Raw genomic sequence first — 24811 nt, 5'->3', positions numbered from 1 at the left:
GTTCAAGAGTTCCAACCTATCATACCAGAGGATAAGATAATATCTGTAGCGAGTTATTCAGACCTTTAAGCTGCGATTCAAGAGGCAATGACTAGTCAAGAGATGATTCAATGGGCTCAAGAAGAGAAGGGCAGAGAAATCAAGAAAGGTCCACCTTATTTAGGCAATCGTCTATTTCTTCCCACAAAGACACTTCAAGAAAAAGCTTTGAAGATTTGCCATGATGATTTGCTTGCAGGTCACAAAGGAATTCGTAAAACCACAGAGTAAGTGGAAAGAAATTTTTGGTGGCCAGGAATGAGACCTCAGATACAACAATTTGTCTCCACTTGTGAGCGATGCCTTAGGGGAAAATCAGTCTGAATGGCCCCACAAGGGTTATTAATGCCAATGCCCACTCCACCGTATCCTTGGCATACAGTTTCCATGGATCTGATTGTTGATCTCCCCCCAAGTCAAGGATTTAATACCATTCTAGTAATGGTAGATGTTTTTTCCAAGATGGCACATTGTGTTCCACTCAAAAGAATTCCAAAAGCACCTCAATTGGCTCAGCTGTTTTCCCAGCACATTGTAAGGTTACATGGAATTCCAAAAGTTTCGATTTCAGACCGTGGCTCCCAATTTATTTCACACTTTTGGAGGGCCTTCACAAAAAAGTTAGGAATAGATTCTCGGTATTCCACTAGTTTTCATCCAGAGACAGATGGCCAGACAGAGAGGGTCAACCAAGAATTGGAGCAGTATCTTCCACTTTATCTACTAGATCAAAAGGCAGAGTGGTCAGAGTTAGTGTGGGCAGCAGAGTTCGCTTATAATAACGCTGAACATTCCTCCACGGGGAATTCCCCTTTCTATTTAAACTATGGCAGACACCCAAGTTTGATTTTAGAGAAAGAGGAGAGCCCAGTCCCTGCAGTAGAAGAATATGTAAAAGAAGTACAGAAGTCCTTAATACAAGTTAAAAAGAATTTAGCTAAGGCAAAGACTTCATAGAAAATTCAAGCTGATAAAAAGAGAAGGGTTGGCCCAGTGTTTTGCCCAGGGGACAAGGTATGGCTTTCTACTAAAAATCTCAGATTAAAAGATAGTAGAAAATGTCAGCCTCGCTTTATTGGTCCCTTTCAGGTAGACAAGGTGTTAAACCCAGTGACAATAAAAATTCATTTGCCACCTTATTTAAAAGTGCATCCTATATTCCATGTTTCTTTACTAAAGAAGAGTCCATCTAATTTAAGAACTCAGGCACTACCAAAACCAGTTTTAGTTGATGCTACTGAAGAATTTGAGGTATGCGAGATTTCAGATTCAACCTTTAGAAAAGGTAGATTGTATTATCTGATTGATTGGAAGAACTTTGGTCCTGAAGAGAGATCATGGGCACCGTACACTAACGTTCATGCTCCAAGACTCATTTGAGAATTCCACAAAGCTAACCCAACGAAACCAAGGTTGGGGGAACGTTTTTTAGTGGGGGGTACTGTCAGGATCCCCTTTGCCCGCTTTAATATTCCTCACGGGCAGTATCCTCGTTGGAGGAAATCGAATCCAGGTTGGAGAGCTGTTTTGCGTGTTATTCTGCATGAACTGAAGCATTCGGTAAAAGATGATGGATTCCCGACCGCCCTCACTTCCTAGTTGAGGTTGCGGTCTAGTTGTTTTGATGAAGAGTTTTTGAAGCGTTTATTGCGCATGCGCGAGAATCGCGCTGCGCACTTCAACCGAAGAAAAATCCAGTCAGGAGCGTTTCCTTACGCTCCGAAATTTTAACTGAGGAGAATCTTGTTTCCTGTCTGTTGGCCTCAACTTTTGTATTAAGGGAAGTCTATAAGGCTGTTGTTGTTTTCACTCCTTGAATGTTTATTAATCCAGGTACGAATTTCTTCAGCAGGAGGGAATTCATCAGCGCTTCAGTGTCGGAGCATTGGTTGCCGAGAGTCACAGAGTTTGGTGAAGAAGAGTAGTCTGTAAGCGTTTTAAGGCTTTCGAGGAAGCTGCTTCGGTGAAGAGAAGCGCTTTGAACTCAAGTAAGCGTATTTTGAGCAGTGCTTTAAAAGTGAAAGAACTTCAGTATTGTTCCACATTTTGTGTGAGAAAAGTTGTTATTTCTCCTTTGGATTTTAGCAGTCTGGAGATTTCCTAGAATCTCGATTTGAGGCAAAAAGGAGATTAATTTGCAGACACTGAGAGACTTCTAGTCTAGGCACAGGAGTGTCAAGTAGTGTATTTTTGAAGAGACATTTTGCGCAATTCAGTTAAAATAAAACAAGAACAGTTCACAAAGACCAGAAAGAGTAACGCCATAAGGAAGAATATAAGAGAAAGACTTAAAAGACTATATACATAAAAACTGACTATGAACCAAGCTTTGTAAATAAGAAAAGGTTAAAAAACTGCGCACAGGTCTTTCCAAGGGTTCATCCGATTAATTAGATGAAACAATAGATATAGGCAAAACATTTAGGAGAGGAGCAATTCCTTAATAAGATACAGGTAATGATTATATTGAAAAGAGATTACAGAATTAGCGCTGAAGTGTAAATAGGAGATGTGAATGTTTTAGTTCTCTTGCAGGTATCTTCTCTACTGCCCCCGTGAAGCATAGGAGAGCAATCTTAAGAGAAGGACCAGTGTCTGGAAGCAGTATCTCTTGTTTTGTCTTCCACTTCCCCTTTCCCCCAAGCTGAAGTTAGAGGCAGCAGCTTAGTCTCTGTCTCTGGCATCGGTTGGAAGGATCTGGGGCATAGTAATCTGCTTCCGAGGGGATCGCCTTCAAAAGTTAAGAGTGTCTGACAGAGATACAGGCCTACTGCTTACAATACACATACAGGGGGCTTTGAGACTTCTCCTTTCAGCCTTTGGCTTTCTCGACCAGCCTTCACCAGTCACTTCTTCGCACAGCCCAGTAGAGGATTCAACTTTCACCTAATGCTTTCGACTGCTTTAACGTATCCAATCCAATCCAATACTTTATCGTTTCAGCTTTACAAATGTAAGCCATACAATAAAACATAAATACCACAACATTTAAGATTACAATCCAGCGTAAATATATTGTTGGGTCAAGTCATAGTGCATGCTCAGCAACTGACAGTCTGAAGTAAGTCATGATCCTAGTGCTGGAGGCTAGCTTTAGTAAGTGGAGCTAGAAACAGCTTAGCAGGGGCACTAGCCAAACAGCTTCTATATCAACTAGACAATATTGCTGACCACAAGTATCAAGCTACCATAATATTGACATAAATACATATAAAATAGAAACAGGTTTAGACATTGCCTTGTTGAAATAAGCACTTCATGCCAACTGGCCAGTAACAGTATCAAAACTGTTAGATCATCATAAAAATAGATTACCTTTTTATTTTAAAAAGAAAGAAGTTTCGACAGTGCCTCATGCAAATAAGCAATTTATAGGTTAATATGCCTGATGTTCTTCTATAAGTGAGGTGTGTCCTATATATATTTTTTTCTTTGGTGCCCTTCAAGGTTGGTGTATTGGTGAGGGTAGACTAAGATTCAGCCCTGATGAATGGCCAAGACCTTTTGGCTCAACTAAATGGACAGAAACATGTTGGCTAAATCTGTCAGTAGCACGTAATAGCAACCATATTCGTCCTCTGACAAGACCTTACTGTTTTTAACAAGCATAGGAAACCATCTTAGTAAAGGATACTTTTGTGGATTATCCTAAGGATTTTTATTCATCGAACTGGATCCAAATTGTATTTCGAAAAAATAAGTAATTTCTAAGAACTCCCTCAGGTCAGCCCCACCCTAAGCTCGAGTCCGCCCAGGTAGTACCACCTTACCAGGATGGGACAAAGTGGCAAATGCTGAACCATGTCACATTACATGGTAGTGTTATTGATAATACCAGTAGGTGTCCTAGGAAAATCATTCCAGGCACCAGATAGTGGTGTCACATCAATCTTCATGTTTGATTGATTCCATTATGCTGCCAGCATTTAAGGTTTTGGAGTCTGAAAAGATCTAGTGCCACATGTATAGAATTTAGGAATTGCCAGTTCCTAATTGTGATTCTCTGCAAGTCGCAATTAGGAAATGCTAATGTACAAAAATGTACAAGTTAGTAACAGCGATTGCTAATGGGGTCACAATAGACTTACCTCATTACTATTAATGAGGTAGGTTGCAATTTACGACCCATTAGGAATTGCAGCAATCACAGAGATGGTGGCCTACTGGGATCAGCAGACCACCATGTCTCTGACTGCTTTTTAATACAGCAAACCTTTTTTTTTAATGCCGCCCATTTTCCTTAAAGGAAAACGATATGCGTTTAAAAAAAAAAAGATCTGTTTCAACAATCACAAAGGGAAAGGTGTCCCCTGGGGACCCCTTCCCATTTCCGAATGGTTACCATCACCCTTGAGACATGGGTTAAAAATGAATGTTTTGCAACTGTAATTCGGTTGCAAAACAATCATACATAATACTGCAATTCAGTATTTGGAAGGGATGCCCTAAACTTGCCCCTCCCAAATATCGAATCGCTAAACACAAATTGCGATTCGGTAAAATGTTACTGAGTCGCAATTTGTGGCCTGTACAAATGGAAAAGCATTTTTGAAGTCAAGCAGCCATTTCCGACCGCAAAAATGCTTTAGTACATATGGCCGCTAGAGACATACATGAAAGGTCAACATCAAAACTATGACTGAAATGCTTGAAATGCTATTTGCCACTGATAATTAGTATGTATCACATCCTAGTCGACTGTTTTTGCACATTCTGCCACTATAGGCAGGAACTAAGTATGCAAATCAGCCTGGGTCCTGATGCAATAGAAGCAGGTCAGCCCAAACTGCTATGTCTTGCTAGGCCTCTTTTCTCTGAATGGGCACACAAGAAACCCCACACTGGTTTTGGCCATGTTGCGCCTCCTTAGTAGGTGCAGCTTGAGCCCAGGTCCCATGTCTGAGCAAACACTCTGCACTTATGATGTCTCCCATTCGTAATTACCCGAGGCCTCACTTTGGTCAATCATTTAGTTTGTACACTGAGCCACTGCAATCAGGAACCAACCATATGCAAACCAGCCTTGGTCCAGCTGTAGTAATAGGAACATTCCTGCCTGAACTACAATGTTGGGTTTTCTCTAAAGGTGAACAGAAGCCACCTGGACTCCTTTTGGCAGTGTTGGGCTTCATTGCTGAATATATAAATAATAAAATAGCAATAAATAGCAAATTGAGAAATATATATTTACCTCTGCAGACAGGGTGCATCTGTCCTAGACCAAGAAAAAGTTCCATCTTCGATTTCAATGTCATCTGTTATGAACAAAACAGTGGTATGAAATCAGAATGTAGCAAGAAACGCATTTAAAGAAAATAGCATAGACGTCAATTAGGGGTCACAACTTTTTAAAGGGTTGTTTAGTAAAGGTTAGAAAGTCCCTCTCGTTCTAAACTCCATTTTCAATTGTATAACAACCTGAATGTGATATTTTGGAGTTCAGGTCAAGGCTCTACATTGGTTTTGTGTGCCAGATTTTTAGAGGTTCACTTCAGTCATTTTTAGACATCACTAGGCAAAGCAATAATTGGAAGATCCACTCATAATCACTGGTACCTTTAAAGGGGAATCTATCCTCTTAGGGTAGATAGCTCGGCTCTGTTTAAATCTTCGACCTATAAGTTCAAACTCGCGACTCTCATAACCTCACGTTCTGAATCCCAAACTTACAGAGATTATTAGGAAACATCGATAAGAACATATGGTACAATGTCGATGTGAGTGATAAAAAGATAGAGCTCAATTTCCTACGGTAAGGTTCTCATCTAGTGAGTCTAGACTCCCAGTTTTTTTCCCCTTTCTGTAGCCTCACTATTAAACTTCTTTGAGATCTATATTTTGCATCAGTCATCTTACACTTCCATGTTATTGGACCAACCCTTTGCCCAGTTGTAGCAAGAGTGTAAAGTGAAACAAGTGAGGCCTCCGGACTTGTGCACATAAATTAAGTGTACCCTATATGCGCAAGTGGTCAGCCCTGCAAAACACTATGACAATTTTAAAGTAAGGGTGTAGAGACAGGGTCAATCAGGAAGAGAAAATATGACAGAGCACCAAAATAAAAGTGGCCCATAAATGAATAAGTTAGCTGAAAACGTGACCCACATTTGCAAATTGGGGACATTTTGAATAGGGGTGGGTGGAATTTGAGAAATTCACGCGGGGATTCAGGTAAGGCGATCGCGCGCACACGAGAATGTATTATTTTACAGCGCGAGCAAGCAAAAAATTTCCGGTAAAATGCGGATTGCGGAAATTTTGACATTTTCGCGCTCTCCGCGGAACACGAAAATGTCAAATTATCGCAATTTCCGCGAGCGGAACACAATTTTAGCCCATTTTGAACTTGTAACGACCAGCTGCATAGATGTTGTGCAAGGAATGAGAGACTGCATGCATTTGTGCTTGTTGCAGGCAACATTCCTGGTGGGAAATCAACAGTAAAAACCGGCCCACCAGTCCGTAAAACAGGCCTGGAACCGGAAATAAAACTGGCCCACACACAACCCTGTTAAATTAGCCCTTCTGGAGTTGCCAGATTGCCCGATAGCCCAGTGTGACCTATGAAGCCTGCTTTGCTCATTCCGCCACTGTCCCGAACAACCATCACCTAGGAGGCCCAGAGGCTAAAACTAATTTAAAAAGGTGCTATGGCGCAGTCAGGACTAATGCACTCTTTTTTTAAAGTGCAATAGCGCTAGATGTAGCATAGTCCTTTTTTATGATTATATTTAGCCATATTGCACAACAGCTACACTGCTATACAGCATGACTGCACATCATTGCCAAAGTCGCCAATGCCCATGCTGTACAGAATGAACAGAAGGCAATAGCAGAGCCAATAGTGTGAAAAGTGAGATCTATTGGCTTTGCCAATGCTTGTTAGGTCTCGACACAACACCCCTGTGATTCTGAGCAAATCATTTAATCTCCTCATGCATGAAAAAGAAAAGAAATATGACATTTAAAAAAAAATCCGATCACATAAAGAAAGACATTTCGCCCATGTCTTACTGAAAATGTATTTGGAAGCAGATAATATCTGATGTTACAATAAATATCCATTTCACTGGAGAAAAGGGTTTCTTTGAAGTCTGTGTGGCATAGTAAAGCATAGTTACAAATGGCAAAAGGTTCAACAAGGACGACAGGAAAGAAGAAAAAATAAAAGTAGTACCTCAATCTGCACTAGGACCATTAATCAAGCTGAAGCAATTAGTACTTAGTCCATGCTCCAGGTGAAAGAAGAGAAAGTGAAGCCAGCATGCGCTGGCCAATTAGAGGAAGCAAATAAGAGTGATAATGAAGCCAAGGGATTTTAAGCAATGGGGAGCTGCAAGACCCTTCTTTTACACAATATCTCTTGCGAACGTGAGCACATGCAGCAAATGTGTTGTCACAGGCGAAACCTAAAAAGAAGCATGGGGTATGATAGTGCAGATTCGAGACAAGAATGCTTTAAAAGAAATCCATAATTCAAGCTTCAAAATGGGCCTTATTGTCATTATGATGCAAAAAGTGAAAGGTTTTATGCCGTGGAATGTCGACAGAGATCTCATTCACGATTTATTATACAGCAAAACAGTACTAGCTTGTAGCATATTCAATATGATTTTATATGAAATGTATCTACAACCAGTGTGGAAATATATGTTATTTAAGTTAGCTGCACAAAAGAAAGAAAAGCTGTTTACAACTTAGGTAGCAATCAAGGAGTTACCCCTTCCAGGGGCAATTAAAAGTTTGAGACATTAGGGGCCCCAAAGATATTAGGATTATCAGGAAATCCTGATCTGATTATCCTAGATGACCTGCTTTAGACATCAGGTCCACACAAATACAACAGATCTTGTTATTCTGGTGGGAGTGGTGGCTCTGGTTGCCACCTCTATCTGAACTACAGGGCAACGTAATGAGTCCATAAATGGTTGAGGATCATCTTTTCCTTCTTGGTCCACATAATCGGTAGCAGATGTCAGTGGATAATTAAGTGTCCTAATAACATTTGTACTAGGAGAACATAGAACACATCAGACTTAGGTTTGAATAGCTAGAAATAGCCCACTCGACCACTGGTTGGTTTCTTGAGGTTTCTTGAAGAAGCTACTTTTGAATTACAGGCAAGCAAAAGGATCTGATGAGTTCACTACAAAGACCAGACAATAAGTCTATCTGCCAAAGGCTAAACATTCATGTAAGAAATTACTGCAGAATACATATGGATCTGCCTTCAGTATCTCCTCTGCAATTCTACAAGATAGTTTTGTCCTTCCATGCATGGGTTCAGAGGCTTCCTGAAGTAGGCTAGAAGACCAGTCCTTGAACTATTTCTCCTGGCTGCTATTTGTAGCTGTGTGTTGTATTTTGTCTGACATTGCTTCAATATAATTGCATGTCAACTTTTCAGAAATTCTTGTTTGTGTATTTCTGAAATCTTTAACTCATCCATCAATATAGCTTTGTTTTCTGTCTTCACTTTGAGGTGAGCATGCTTTCAGCCAGCGTGCACTGATACCAACTGGCTGAATTTTTTTTCTGTAAGTCGTGTCTAAGACTTTCTCCTGAATTTCTAAGAGTAAGCAACACTTACAGAAATGTTTTCCAATTCAGGCCTTAAGTGTTTTGTTTTTTAAAAACCAATCCAAGCGCATGCTCCTACAGCAGCTGTATTGAGGTGAAGAGCCTTTGTAGTCATGCAAACAAATGCGCTTCAAATCAACGTGTAATACCAGTAACAATACCAAATCGCCATACTTTCAAAACCTGATCGTTTCAGTCTTACCCACAACAATTTTAATGCACAATCAGTACCCTTCTCTCTCCACAACAGTCAGCCATGACAGACATTTCCCTCTCACCTAATACATTTGCCAGATGCATTGGCTATAATATTTGCCAAGGAGAGGATGCTCATAGAGTCAAACCTTCAGGCAGACCGGAAATATAGGGCTTTGATATTTGGACACCCTCTTCCAGGAGACACTCTACGTATTTTGTTAGTGTGCAAAACAGTTTCTTTGTACACAGCACAGCCGTGGGCAACCGATGCACTCTACAAGTATAACCCCAATAGTCATAGAGGACATTACTTTTGACAGTGACATGTGAATTTAATACTGCACTAATATTTAGCACCCCTTCACTAGAACTTGCTGGGCAAACTGCTAAAAAGATACTATTGTCTGGGAGAGATGAATTAGGGGCAGAACTAAACTGTGCTAAGTATGTACTGGGTGCTACATCCTCACATTAATAAAGTGATAATTTGATTGCCGCTTCTGTGGCATGTCACTGGCTTTGTGCTTTTGTTATATTTATTACGTTTGGTGGAGGCTGTTTTTAAAATGACACACCCTCCATAGTGGAGTCTGTCCACTTTACAAGAACTGCTCACTTTATCTTTTTTGTTACCCTGCACATTTAACACATCCACACTACCTAGGCACAACCCACTAAGTCCACGTGCAGAGCCACAAGAGCAGGTGGTGAAGATTAAACAATGTGGGCAGGGCCTCATAAGCAGTGTTGAACTCTGGTGCATGGAGGTTGTTTTTAAAATCACACAGCCTCAGAAGAAGCACAACAGCTATGGCACTTTAAATCAGCTTCAGTTAGTCCGAAACAATGCAGCTAGATTTATCTTAGGCTTTTCTTCCACTGCACACATCTTTATGTATTTTGCTGGAAGGGCATCTTGTTCAAAGTAATATGCATGTGCCACAGAGCCATTTACAAGGCCGGACCCCACTATCTACAAGACAAACTGTGCCCTTATTCACCCAACAGACTTCTTTGCTTTAGCAACACATTTTTGTAGCGTCATCCCCAGCCCGGGAGAATGTAACAGGCCACAGATGGAGCTCTGGTTTGCTTGTCTTCAGTCTTCAGCATGCAACCTTTAACTGAAAGCACTGTATCACAAACTTTATTAACCACACCCAGCCACACCCAGCAGATTGCATAATACTTGTAAGGAGTCTGCTGAGGATCACTAGATGCCTCATACACAAACATACTTCTTTTTGGAAAGCACTCTATGAGAGTGCATGTGTTTTCCAGCTTCCTTCCTCATGTACTTCTCTCTTCCCCCCCTGCAGCACTCTATGGCTGCTCTCTGTCCCCCATGTTCTTCTCCCCCACCCCCCTCCATGTCACAGGATGTACTGCAATACTACACATAATTTGCCCTTTTTTGCTACCTGATTTAGTTAATTAGCCATGATGCACAATTTGCTCCTTCAGGGCAGTATAATTCCAATGGCACTTGCAATGGTAGATGTTGCATGCAGATGATCAGTATCTGAGGCATGGAATGCACACTACCCTACCTTGCCTCACTCAGCTCTGACTACATTATACAGAATTCATGAGTAAGAGCAGAAGCATGCAACTGAATAGCAATAGGGATCCATTTTCGGTCAAACACATGCTGCATTTTCATTCGAATAATATTCCCACAACCCTCTCTCTGTCTCTTTCCTCTGCTATTGGCAAACAAGACTTTTGATGACTAGAACTGCTTAAACAAATAAGTATAAGCAAAGCCAATAAATGTGCCCTTTAATATCTGCCTACAGGAGGGCGTGGCTTGCAGGCCGATGGAGATGATGGCTTCCTAGCAGAGCTTTGTGCTGGTGCCTACAAGACAGCTCATTTCTTCAGTTTATTTGAGTTATAGAAATTATTTTTGTGAGCTAGGGCAAGGGGGATCGCCAGTCTGCAATGTAAAAGGTTTCTTTTGGTATTTGTACAAAATATTGAGTTTTTAATACTGTGAGACAGAAATATCGGGAAAAAACTACCGTGATACAAAAATATTGTAATACAGAAATGTTTTTTTAGATAATATCGATGTTAAGAATATCTTTGTTTTTAATATCGTTTTCAATAATATAGTTGTTAAAAATATCTTTTTTTATTATTTGAATGTGTTTTGGTGTATATATTAATTGTATGTGTTCTTATTGTTTGTATAATTCTGATTTTTTTTAATATAGTTTGTAATTTTAAGTGTTTTGGATTTTTTGTTTATTGCTAATAGTAATTTAAAGTGTGGTGGTGGTTTATTGAGTTTATAAGGGGATAGGGTGGGAGGTTAATTACGTAATATTTCATTATTAATTCATTAATAATTTTGAAGTACGTTTGTGATTGCTATTAATTTTGTAGATTATGTTATATTGATTTATTTTAGTTTTATTTTAGGTGTGGGTTGCTAGGTTTGTACATGTATAGGGTGGGAAGTTAATTAAGTAATAATTGAATGTAATTAGGTGATAATTTTTACAAATATTTTAATTGAATAATAATGTCTTTTGTGTAATAAATATATATTTAAGTCATATTTTAGGTGTGGGCTGCTGGGTTTGTAGGGGTATAGGCTGGGAAGAAAATTAAGTAATAAATCATTAACCATTAATTATTCATTGTTAATTGAGTATTAATTATGTAAATTGTGTTATACTCATTTATTTTAGTTATAATTTAAGTGTGAGCTGCTTGGTTTGTAGGGGTACAGGGTGGGAAGGCAATTAAGTAATCATTATATAATTATTATTTTGTAACTGATAATCAATTACATTGTTTATCAATTATGTAAATTGTTTAATCATTTATTATTTTTAATATATCTTTTATGCAAATTAATAGTGTTTATATTAAGAGTTTTGTATTTTTCCCCCAAATTATTAGGATTATTCAAATATGTAATGTGTTTGAAGTGAAGTACTTTCCCTACTGTTGCACAGACTGGAGTTGGAATTGTAAAGTTAAACCTTCTGAACTCCAACACTTTCCCTACTGTACCACAGACTAGGCTGGGAATAGTAAATCTTACCCCTCCAAAGTCCAAAGCCCTCCCTACAGTGTTGAACAGACTGGATTGGGAATAGTAAATTTAACACCCTGAAGTCCAACGCTTTCCCTACTGTTGCATAGACTGGAGTGAAACTAGTAAATCTTACCCCCTTCAAACTCCAACAATTTTCCTACTGGTGCATAGACTGGAGTAGGAACAGTGCATTAAACTCCTCCAAAGTCCAACACTTTCTCTCTGTTGCACAGACTGTAGTGGGAAAAGTAAATATAGCCCTTTCGAAATACATCACCTTTCCTACTGTACCACAGACTGGAGTGGGAATTTTATATCTTACCCTTCTGAATTCCAACGCTTTCCCTACTGTTGCACAGACTTAAGTGGGAATAGTAAATTTAACCCCTCCAAAGTCCAACACTTTCCCCACTGTAGCACAGACTGGAGCGAGAATAGTAAATGTAATCCCTGCGAAGTCCCACGCTTTTTCTACATTTTATAGCATTTTTAATAAATGTGTTTTGAGGGGGACTTTAAATTTGTAATATTTAATTGATTGACTAAATTAATAAATATGCGCTTGTTTAGTAGTAAAAGATAGCAATAATTGGTGCACATTGGATTTCCTAGACATTTTGGCCCCTGTACCACTGCACCTGCTGCACCATTCAGTCAGTCAGTCAAAATAATCTTTAATTGGCTAACAAAAGCCATAAAAGATACAAAAACACAATGGAAACACTTCATGGCATATAAAAATAGCAGCAAAAGATAAACTGCCTCAAAGACAGGCTTGATCATAACATTGTTAAAACATAAATATGGTTAGAATTACAATTTTTAAGATAACACCCTAAAAATGACCATATGTGCAGATAAAGAAATGCCAATTACCCCCTTCTTTTTCAGAGCCTAACAGCAGTCATTAAATACCTGGCAACGTTAAAACAAACAAATTCATTAATTAAGTAAACTGCTTCCCTTTACGTAGAGGAAGAATAAATTGTCTACGAGGGACATGGTAAAAGTCACAAATCAGGACAAAATTAAACGTATCCTGGTCAGAGACGTTATCACAGGTGCATGGGGTTAGATTATTGGCCTTGTTCCAACCAATAAGATCCGCTAGAAACAAATGCAATTGGTTCAACCTAAAGCGAGTCAACATAAAATGATGCTGAGGGTTGGTGACAAAGGTTAGCTATGGTGCAGTACGCCCAAGGGAGGAGATGAGACTGTGTGTGCAGACAGGAGACTTACTAATTCTGTGCACTCCCTGTTAGCCTGGGATCTAGCGCAATTTTTTTTTAGCCCAAGATAAATCCTCCCTGCTAATGTTGTCCGGGTTAAAATACAAATCAGGGCGACGTAGCTCCTGGCAAACAGCTGACATAGTTCAGCCAAGAAATGTATTTGGTCTTCCCCAGAAGCATAAATCCATCAGTATAATCCTGTTGAGCTTTAAAGTGGGGTAAGACTAAATTGAAATCCATCTTAACAAAGGTTGCACTGCCAGTGAATCTGAAAAGTAACCCACCCCTAACTCTGCCAGGAGACATCTCAAAAATGTATTCTCAATGATTTGTAGGTCAAAGAGTTTTGATGTGGCTCCAAATATTGCTCCCATATGAGGCCAGAGAAATGCACTTAGATTGATGAATTGGAATGATAGCCTTAATTGGTTTTGCCCCAAGTGACTTGCAAAATTAAGCACTGAGGCCGATGACCTGGCAAAGACAATTTGTTTAGCTTTTAAAAGTGGTGCCCATGATTCTTTTGCATCAAAATGAATCCCTAAATAAGAGGAAGCGCTAACCTTGGTAATTTTGGCCCCTGCCAGGTTATAAACACTATGCCCCTTAGCTGCCCTCCCTTCCACCATTATATGTGACTTTATTTTAATTTGTGCATATATCCAGCATAAATCTAGCCCATCCAAAAAAGTAACAAAGGCATTTAGCATCCTTTGGAGGCCAACCGCAGTCCTAGAAAATAGGACGTACAAAAGAGCCGGAATATTACAAACACCATCACAAGGGATATCTGGGCTGGCTGCACGAAGAGTCCCCCCTCCCAGCTTGTTAATGTAGAGGGTAAATAGTACTGCGGTCACAATACAGCCCTGCTTCACTCCACACTGGACTTCAAATGGCACTGATATGTTGCCATTCAGATCATATCTAATGCTAGCCTTCAAGTTAAAGTGCAGGTTGAGCAAAGAATGCACTATCACCATTCAAGTTATGACTGCAAGTTAACTGCACTTGTGACTGCTTGTTTATAAGTAAAAGATAGTAATAATCCTAGACTTTTTGGCCCCTGTGCCCCTGCACCTACAGCACAATTCAAATCATGAACCTAGTGCCTGCAAGGTCGTTGCACTTGTGACTGCATGTTTAATAGTAAAATGAAGCAATAATCGGATTTCAGTGGGTTTCCTGGACCTTTTGGGCAATGTGCACTGCACCTGCTGCACCATTCAAGTCATGACACTAGTGCCTGCAAGGTAACTGCACTTGTAACTGCTTTTTTAGAAGCAAAAGATAGCAATAAGCGGTGTTAAGTGGATTTCCTAGACCTTTTGGACTCTGTTCCACTGCACCTGCTGCACCATTCAACTCATGACCTTAGTGCCTGCAAGGTAATTGCACTTGTGACTGCTTGTTTCAGCTGCAGTTGTTAGAAAAATACTGTATTTAAACATGTGATCCTTCTACACAGGCAATATTTCCATCAGCCATTTCAAAGAGTGCTTCCTTATTGTTTCTACAGAAGAAACAATATATTTGAGCCTAAACTTTGGAACTTGTGAGAGGTAAATTTAAAGGTATTTTATTATTCTCCTAGCAAGAACAGAATTTGTTTATTTAGTCAGTGAAATATTTATCTTTCAGAGTAGTACTTTTCATTTAGGCAACGAAAGTCAGCAAACATCACTCTTAATGAATGCATTTATTATTTTTTCAACATGCATATATATGTGGCTCATAGTGGTTTAAATCATATGCCTATATTCAATGATCATAGAATTATTCGATTATTACAAATATTCATGAAAAAAATGGAAACATTCAAATATTAAATATATAAAATACATATAATATATGCCTATATTAAAAAATGCAGGAGTTGTCTCTTAATAGTTCTTAGAATGATTTCATGCTTTTTCACTTCATTGTTTATTGTTTGCAGACCATCAGGAATATTAGGTACTGTTGTGACCAGAACATTTGCGTTATCTCCTGTTTTGCTTAACGGGAAGAATTAAGCAAAATAAAACTATCAATAGGATTGTGTTATCATCCATGAAGCTTAACATTATTAAGCTGTCTGGCGACTCTTTCTTCAAAATGAAAATGGATTCTCCTCAGGGTAATGGATTAGGACAAGATAAGACTTCTTCATCTTTATCAAAACCAGTTTCATCTGCCTCACACGTCAATTCAAAATGAAAAGAAAGCACCACAGCTGGCAATGCATATGTCATTAGACCTAAAAAAGACCCAACTTCATGAAGCCTACTTCTCGGTTTACCATGGAAGTCCCATGAAAAGATATTGGAGCTTTAAGACTATTCATGGAGGAAACAAATAAAAACATTAGATAACTGATCATAAATGGTCTATCCTGGAGAGCAGAAATTTGGTGGTGAAACAACATATTAGTAATCCGGAGGATGTGGTGCAGAAAGTATTTGATGTGCAATCAGAAATAAACAGAGAATTTGGAAAGTAGATATAAAAGTAATAAACTCAGAGTGTATGGTCTTCCTGAAATTGAAGAGGGTAATTATGCTATGGCCTTCATGAAAAGATTCTTCTGCAAATTGTTGGGGCTAAACGATTTACCTAACATTAACATTCTGAGAAATCACTGTCTGGATAAAAATAAATACAGATGACGGGCAAAAATAAAAAAACAAGTGGTATGTATATGTTCTTTTTTATATTTTACTGATCTCATGAAGATGATGTTGGCGACAGAGGAGAAGATTTTTATTTCACAATATTTAGCAAAGAGTACAGCTTGCAGGTATTAACAATTCTTAGATTAAGACCAGCTTTTAGGCAACTGAGTGGACGTTTTGACTAAATACGTCCATGTTTGTTTAGAGAAATTCACAATGGAAAAACTATATTTCACAGAAATGAATAATAAGCTCAGAGAAAATATAAAAGAATGTGAAGGGGAAGACACTGATATTTAAAACGGTTATAATACAACTATGTCATGTTTTGATACATTTCACTATTTTTTAGTGCTTATGTACTGGTGATGGAATGTTCCTCGAGTTGTGTGGTTGTAATATCTAATTACATTTTTTTTTGTTCCTTTATGTATTTTATGCTTGTTATTTTTTGTGGATGTCCCCTAGTGTTGTTCACAAATCTTTATTTGGCTGTAGTTGGTAGGAGACTCCGGGATTTGAAGTGTGCTGTTTTTCTAATTGTTCTCATCATTCCTTTCAAAACTGTTCTGTTTATTGTTATGCTTTAGTTATAGCTTTTTGCATCCTGTCTCTCATTTTTTCTTATCTTGTACAATTTTCTTTGCATGACATCTTTTCATTTCCTCTTTTTATCTCCTGGTAATGTCAGTATATTTCTATGTATGTTGTGGCCTTACATATCATGTTTTCTATCAAGATTTTGGACTTATGTTACTCATTCTTTTAGCAAAGCCTTTATTTAACTTTACGCAATGCTTGGATGTGTGTCTTGGAATGTGAAATATCAGGGCAAACCCTCTGAGAGATGAAGATTTATTTCCCATTTATCAAATCTTACAGCTAATATTGCACTGATTAAATAATCCCATCTGTCTGTTCATTAGGGGACGAAATTATAAAACAGTGGGTGGGTCATGTGTTTAATTTTTAAAAGCATTTCAGAAGAAAAAGGGCTGGTTATTTTATGCTATAAAGCTTTCAATATTGAGGATTTGACACAGGGGAAAGATTCTGAGGGTAGATTAATTTTTTAGATATTAGACTAAATGGTATACCTATTTGCATCTTAAATATTTATGGACCAAATAATTCTGAGATTTCCTTTTGGGATGAATAACATATTGGATTACTGATTGAGGGGGGTGAAAACCCTATCAAGCAACAACCACAATCCTGGTCATCGTGAACCAGAAACATTTCACTTAGTAACCTGTGTTAAACCCTCTGATAGCTTGGCACAAAAGCTGTTAGTCTTAACTTAGAGGCACTGTTTAAAATATTTAGGTAGGACACAAACAGTAATGAAGTGCAACCACAACATGAGGAAAATTCCGAACCAAAAATAGAGATAAATTTAATAAACAAAATAATACCAGAATGACAAAAATCCAATCAGCAGAACTACTAGATATTGAATTTTAAAGGTTTGGATAAAACTTTCAACAAAAAGTGCAATGCGTCAAATCAGGGTATAGGGTCTCGCTGGACCAGGACACACGTTCAGCCAACTGCGATGGAGTGCAGGTCAGGAACAGTACCAAATTTGGCCTGCTGGGTGTCTTACTTTTTGGCCTTGGTTCGAGGTCTGCAATGCGCTGCTTTGCAAGGCTTCATGTTGCTAGGTGTCTGTTCTGATAAAGCTTGCAGCTGTGCAGAGAGGCTTTGTGGGGCTTTGAGTCATTAGGTGTCAATGACGGTGAAGCTTTCAGGTGCACGGCGAGGCTTTGTGGGGCATCAAGTCGCTTTGCACTGGATTTGAATGTATCTTCATTTAGACAAGGAGGAGTTTTCTCTGTTGTCAGCATAGGGTCCAGGACCGGGGAAGGCATCTCTTGGGGATCAGGAATTCCCTCCAGCAGAGGCCAGAAAGGCACAGGCTCATCCAGTTGCAAGTACAGACACGTCCAGTGTAGCAGGTTAGCTGGGCAGTTGCAGGTAGGCCTTTGGAGTTTGTTGTGTCCCTGTAGCTCAGACAGCAGGTCAGTTAACTGATGGGATGAATGGAGCAGGTCCAGGTTCCCTTCCTCAGAGAGCAGGGTGAGCCTTAAGCAGCAGCACCATCCTCTGGGGAACAAGGCTGTCCTCCGGGGACAAGGCAGGCCTCAAGCAAATCCACTAGGGCAGTCCTCTCGGGAAAAAGGTAGGTCTCAAGCAGGAGGGCAGTCCTCTGGGGAACAAGGCAATCTTTCCTACTGTAATGTCCACAGGTCCAGGAGTGTGCTGATGAGTGGCACAGGAGGGCCAATATTTATACTTGGTGCCATCCTTTGAAGTGGGGTATTCAATATACTACCCCCAATCTGGTTCTGGGAAGTTCATCCCTTCCCTTGTCAAGGCTCCAAGAAGTCTGGGATGATAGAAGAAAGCGAAAGCCTGGTGTCAGATTCCATTGTGTGAACAGGACGCAAGCCCTTGGAAGTGTAAGTTGGGGAAGGCAGCTCCACCCCCAGCCCTCCTGGCAGGATGGTCAATCATGCCTATACCTAACCCCCTTTTGTGTCACTGTCTGGCAGGAATACACAAATCCCAACATTAGAGCCATTCACAGTCTTGTGAATCAGGACACTGGCAGAAGGCACAAATGCTTAGGACAAAAAAATGCTGACTTTCTAAAAGTGCAACAACAACAACAACGTGACCGCTGGAGTGCCTGCATTAATCTCAGCCACTGGCAACTTCTTTGGTCCACACTCCAGTCCACTATTTTGCCTCATCATGCCACCTAAATCTGGACCCAGCCATGGTGCAGGGACAGAATATCGAGTCAAAAATATCGACTTACACAAATATCGTGGCAAAAATATTGTGGGTCAAGAATATCGACAGATAAAATATCTACTTTGGGTAAGTAATATCGATGTAAAAAATATCGAACTGTTTAATATAGATTGCAAAAATATAGATGTTAAAAATATCGATTTTTTTTATTAATGTATGTATTTTAGAGTATATTTTATATGTGTGTGATGCATGTATTTTTTGTATAAGAATTGTTTGTATTTTTACTATATGTGTTAAAATCTTAGTAGTTATTAAACACATTTTGCGTTTTTAGTTCCGTTGCAGGTTGTGGGTTTATAGGGGAATAGGGTGGGAACTAATTTAATTATATAACATTTATTGATTATTTTTAGTAGTTATTATTATTTCTTTTTTTTTAATTTTGCGTTTTTAGTACCATAGGGGGTTGTGGGTTTATAGGGGAATAGCGTGGGAAGTATTTTAATTATAGTAAATTTATAGAATAATTTTTATTTATTAATAACTGTTGATTTGAGATGTTATAGTGTTAAATGTGTAAATTATTTTTGTATTCATTATGTAATAATTAGTTGGTAATTAATTTTAATTAATTGTTTGGCAATTAATTATGTTAATTGTGTAATTATTTTTAGGTGTGTGTTGTGGTGTTTATAGGTGAAAGTGGTGGGAAGGGTGGGAAGTAATTTAGGGCCGGATTACAATGGCGGGCCCTCCACCGTCTGACTGCCAATTTCCCCCCGCCACATTACGATGGCAGGGGGAATCGTTCTGAAAGCTTGGTGGGTGCAAAGACCGCCCGCCACACTTCTGCCGCAGTCAATTGTTATGATTGCCTGGCAGAGCGGACATGACCTGTACAATGGTGGCTGAGCCTAGCTGGCACCGTCAGCCACATTATGATGCTGGCTTCAGCCAGTCTTTCCATGGCGGTTAAACCGCCAGCCCCCTGCATGTACGTGCCGTACCCCCAGCCCCCCGTATGTACGTGCCGTACCCCCAGCACATACCCCCAGCCCCCGTATGTACGCACTGTACCCCCAGCCACCCGTATGTACGCACTGTACCCCCAACCCCCGTATGTACGCACTGTACCCCCAGCCCCCTGTATGTACGCACCGTACCCCCAGCACATACCCCCAGCCCCCCGTATGTATGCACCGTACCCCCAGCCCCCCGTATGTACGCGCAGTACCCCCAGCACATAGTGCTGAGGGTACGGCATGTACATACGGGGGCTGGAGGTACGGCGCGTACATATGGGGGGCTGGGGGTACGGCTCGTACATACGGGGGCTGGGGGTACGGTGCTGACATATGCGGGGGGAGGGGGGGGCTGTGCGACTCGTACGCGGGCACAAGTTTAGCCATGTACATGTGTGGTTCAGCGTTCGCTCCGTACGGCCCATTTTACATGCGGTTGTATATTTGTAAGGACGGGACGGATCGTACTTGCGCGCTCGGACTTCATTTTTACGAATTGTACGTAAAAATGTACGGGGACGGGTCGGGGACTTTTCCCGATCCGAGGACATGTTGGGGAATTTTCCCGATACGATTCGTATGTATTTTTCATATACGAATCGTACTTGCCCGTTTGTACGGGACTTGTACGACTCGTACGTAAAAAAATACGGATAAGATTCGTACGGGAAATATTTTTAACGGATCGGAATCGGCACCAAAATGTAATTCATCTTGTTAAAAATAATAATATTATTTAATATATTTTATTTTATGTTATATATATTTTTAAGTCGCTATTTTGTAAATCCGTAGTTTTTTAATTCGATATTTTTGAGTTGATATTTTTGTACTTACCTGTTTAAGTATAGGGAGTCGATATTTTTGCAGTCTATATTTTTTAACTATATTTTTGTCATCGATATTTTTTACATCGATATTTCGTCAGTAATCCCCTAGCCATATGCAGATCAGTTTTGACACTGCTCCATAAGTGGGACGGGCATGCCCAGACGTGGGTCCTGTTGACACAAGCGTTACCTAGCTGATGATACCTAACTAGGGCAACATTGGTCATGGGTTGCTTGGATTTAGGCTCAAGGAGGACCTGACCTAGCAGTTCAGGCTGGAATGTTTCCATTGGAGCAGGGTCAAGATTGATTTGTATATGGCTGGGGCCAACTTGAGGTGGCATGGTTTGCAAACTAATGATTGAATTGGATATGGCCCGAGTAATTACCATTGTCTGAGATTAATTCAAGCATTCCATACATCACTTTTTTGTATACATAAGTGTGCCACCCTAAGTGGGACAAGTATGCCAGACGTGGGTCCCATGCATACTGTGTCACTTGAATCAAGCTTTACCTGGCTGGTGAGCCCTAACTGGTCATGGGTTGATTTTATTCAGGGAGGACCTGATCCTGCAGTTCACGCTGGACTTTTCCCATTGGAGCAGGGTCAAGACTGAATTGCATATGGCTGGAACCGAACTGATGTGGCATGGTGTGTAAAAAAACAATGGGCTGGGATAAGGCCCGAGTAATTACCAGTGGCTGAGATTAATCAAACTATTACATACATCACTTTTTGTATACTTTCTTAAAGTGGCATTTTCAGAATTGCGACTTAAAATCTAACTCAACCCTCAAAGAAGATTTTAAATAACAATTAATTTGAGTGCAAACTATATATTTCTTTATGCTCTCACTCAGAAGTTAGCACTTATTATATATAGCAAGACAACCCAATGTAAGTCTATTGAAGGGGCAGGCCTTACAGAAGTGAAAAACAATTTTAGGAGTTTTTTTACTACCCAAACATGTAAGACTCAAGAATACATGTCCTACTTTTTAAATACAATGCACCCTGCCCTATGGGCCTTTAGGCTGTACCTTAGGGGTGATTTATATTTATTAAAAAGGAAGGTTTAGGCCTGGCATAAAGGTTTATTTTGCCATGTCGAAATGGCAGTTTAAAACTGCACTACAGGCTGCAGTGGCAGGCCTGAGACACATTCTAAAAGGCTACTTTAGTGGGGTGCACAATGAGTGCTGCAGCTTACTAGTAGCATTTAATTTACAGGCCCAGGGCACATGTAGTACCATTCACTAGGGACTTACAAGTAAGTGAAATGTACCAATGATGTAGATTTCAATGTTACCGTGTTTAGGGAGAGAGCACAATCAATTCAGCACTCCTAATGCCAAAAAAACACACATTCAGCAACAGAAGGCAAAATTCTGGGGTGAGATTCTGCAAAAAGGGCAGGTCCAATAGAATGGTATTCATATGATTTTGCATAAGCATCAAATAAAAATGGATAAGTAGGAGATGATTGAAATCAGATACTGGACATATTTCTTGAGAGAAGATCGAAATTTAAGTATATTCCAAATAAGATGCAAAAAGATTTTCAAGAGTTGTTTCACAAAGAGCATGAACTCCTACTTGGTGAATATGTAATTCAGATGCTTGTGGATTTTCTTTTTCTCCCTGGTGCATGGCTCCAGCTCTAGAAGTGAATATATTTTTGCAAATTCAAATCTAGCTAACTGCCTTCTACATTAGGAAATTGAAAATATTCTAATATCATATCATGCTCAGGCTATATTTGATTTTGCTTTTATCTTTCAAAAAAGAATAAATGGAGGTTTAATAATAGGTTGTTGAATGATGTGCACTTTATATCTAAATGTAAAGTCTCTGCTAAAGATTTTTTTAACTAAATTCAGTTGAACATACTTCTGTGAAATCTCCTAAGATGCCTTTATGGCTTCTGTTGGGGATTTTGTTATAAACTATGTTTCTCATAAAAGGATGATTTCTGATAAGTATTTCAAAGAAAATATGCTGAAATTTAGGGAGCAAATATGATGTCGGGCATATCGCCACCACCCGACCGGCGGTGGCGATCCACCCGACATCTATCCCCGCCTGCCCTTCAATTACCCCCCGCCATATTACAGCGGCGGACGGAAAGACTGTCCGCCACTTTTCCGCAGGCAGGCAACCGTTACCATTGCCTGCTGTGCGGTCCTGGCCCATAATATGGTGGCGGTGCCTAGCAGGCACCGCCCGCCATTCTATGATGTGGGCGGATTAGGGCCTTTCCATGGCGGGAAAGTCATGCAGTCTTTTGCATTGGGGGCCCGTTGCGGGCTCCCAGGGTGTTAGAGGGGTGGGAGGTGCACTTGGGGGGTACCATTAGCACGCACAAGGTGGCAGGCACCACGCAGTGCCTGTCACGTTGTGCATGTCAATGCACAACATGCCACTTTTACATTGCGGCGGGTGCTGCTTACAGCACCGCCCGCAGCAATGCAAAAGATGCGGGATGCCCATGCGGGACCGCCGCACCTCTGGTGGTCGGTCCCGTTTTCCGTAACGGTGGCGGGCGGACAAAGTCGTAATGGAGCCCTTAATGTTTAGAACATACATTCTTTACGTCACAAGATGTACTTTAAGAATTTTTTTAAGATAAACTGGACTTTAATAAGAAAACTGCAGAAAATACATGTTATTCTATTCAAAGCTAATGCCACCAAATTTTATGGTGCGCAAAAAATAAAATTGGCAAATTATTAGCTCATTAGTTGAAGACTGACAAGGACAGATCTCTTGTTAAGGGTGTTAAAAATGAGTGTGGAACGAATAGTGTTACAAAGATATTAGTATCTGTTTTATTAACTATTAAGAAATACTTTACACACCAGAAAGCATTCAATCATTAAAAGTCATTTAAAAATATTTTCAAATATGAAGAAAGATTTATCGAATTATTGCGAAGTATCCTCTATTGGGAGAGGGTTTTACTACTGAGGAGATTGCAAAAGCATAATATCTATTCAAGAAGGGACAATCACCAGGTCCCAATGGTTTCCTAGTAGAGTTTTCTACCTAGTTTTCTAACTGTGAGAAAGTCATAATTTTTCCCTGATCACCTCCAATTCTTTTACTGATACTGGTGGTATGGCCCAGGGCCAGTGCGCTGTGTAAAAGGTGTAATTACAATTGGTATGACAACCTACCTGTAAGACCCTAGTATATGGTAGGGCATGTAGGTTTAGAGGCCCAGAAGATTTAATGCACTTAAGTGTGCATTGCTGTGTTGTATGCTATCATTTTGAAAACTAGCCCTGCTTTGCAGGCTGCTTTTAAAATAAAACTATGTCCAAATTTGACTTTGGAAAAAAAGGTACTTCCAAAGTCTTAAACTACCTCATTTGTACATATAAATCACACCTACAGTCTACCCCAGGTGACCCATGGGTAGGGTGCCATCTTAAAATAAGCAGGGACATTATTGAAGATGTTTTAAAAGCCCTGGTGAGGGAAAAACTTCCAATTTCATTTTCCACCATTGTAGTGCATTAGCTCCACAGGCTTACCTAGGAAGGATTTATTGAACTTTAATAAAGTCTAAATATGGACAAGAGTGAGCTAAAATATTAATTCAAAGTGTCTAAATAATAGTTAGAATAAATACTACAACTTGCCATGGTTAGATTTATTATAACTATGACAGAAAAGAAGTTATAGAACTTTTGTTTCCGATGTGCCTAAATTCAGTTCTAGAGCAGCCTTTCTTGATTGGCCATCCTTTGACAGGCTGAGCCAAACTGCTCTGATGAGTTGTGAAGTGGCCTGAAAGGAAACAATGAGACATCTGATGGTAGGAGAACTGCAGTGGCAGAGCAAAAGGCAGGAAGGGGGCGGGGTAGCAAAACCGGTCTTCAAAGAGAGCAAGACAGTAAGGATAGGAACTAGGCCCGTTCCCACTTCCTGCACACCCAGGCAGATGACAGACCCTGTAATTGAATTAGCAGAGGTGCTGGAAGGGGAGTGCATGGAAAGGTTAGCCACACCTGTAGGTTGGGTTAGCCAGACCTGAAACTCCAGGAGGGATTTTCTCCGTTTTGGTATTTAAAGAACAGTGCTTTATGGGACAACAATATGCCACACTTCAGGGGAAGTGGTCTTCATTGAGGATGGCACCCTGCACCCCACTGGTCAGGGGTGTCCCCCCACTTTCCAGCCCAGAAACCTGGATAAATATGGGTGAGCTGCCCGGCAACTCACATCCCTGCCTGGAAGAAACAAGAAGAAGAAGGGCTGCCCTGCTGAACCCCTGGCCTGCACCAAGAGAACTGCACTCTGAAGGACTGCACCTGCTGCACACTTTGGGCTCCAGCAAAATAAGGACTTTGCCTGACTCTAAAGGTTAAAGCAGTGGACTCTTTGAAGGGAACGGGTTAAAATAGCACCACCTGCATCATCTCCACCAAG

The 24811-nt window shown here is 40.1% G+C and overlaps 1 protein-coding gene across 1 annotated transcript in view; it reads right to left on the bottom strand.

The window, feature by feature from the left end:
• LOC146789753 (multidrug resistance-associated protein 1-like) overlaps positions 1-24811 on the bottom strand; it is a 621679-nt gene that overhangs the window by 245132 nt on the left and 351736 nt on the right. Inside the window, exon 15 of the mRNA XM_085632086.1 lies at positions 5231-5294. Within this exon, the coding sequence (XP_085488212.1) occupies positions 5231-5294 (64 nt within the window). The remainder of the gene's footprint in view (positions 1-5230; positions 5295-24811) is intronic.

This window comes from Triturus cristatus, chromosome 10, assembly GCF_964204655.1.
Source record: "Triturus cristatus chromosome 10, aTriCri1.1, whole genome shotgun sequence".
Classification (NCBI taxonomy): domain Eukaryota; kingdom Metazoa; phylum Chordata; class Amphibia; order Caudata; family Salamandridae; genus Triturus; species Triturus cristatus.
Note: the sequence above shows the minus strand (reverse complement) of the source record. Positions and strands in the feature narration are given on the sequence as shown.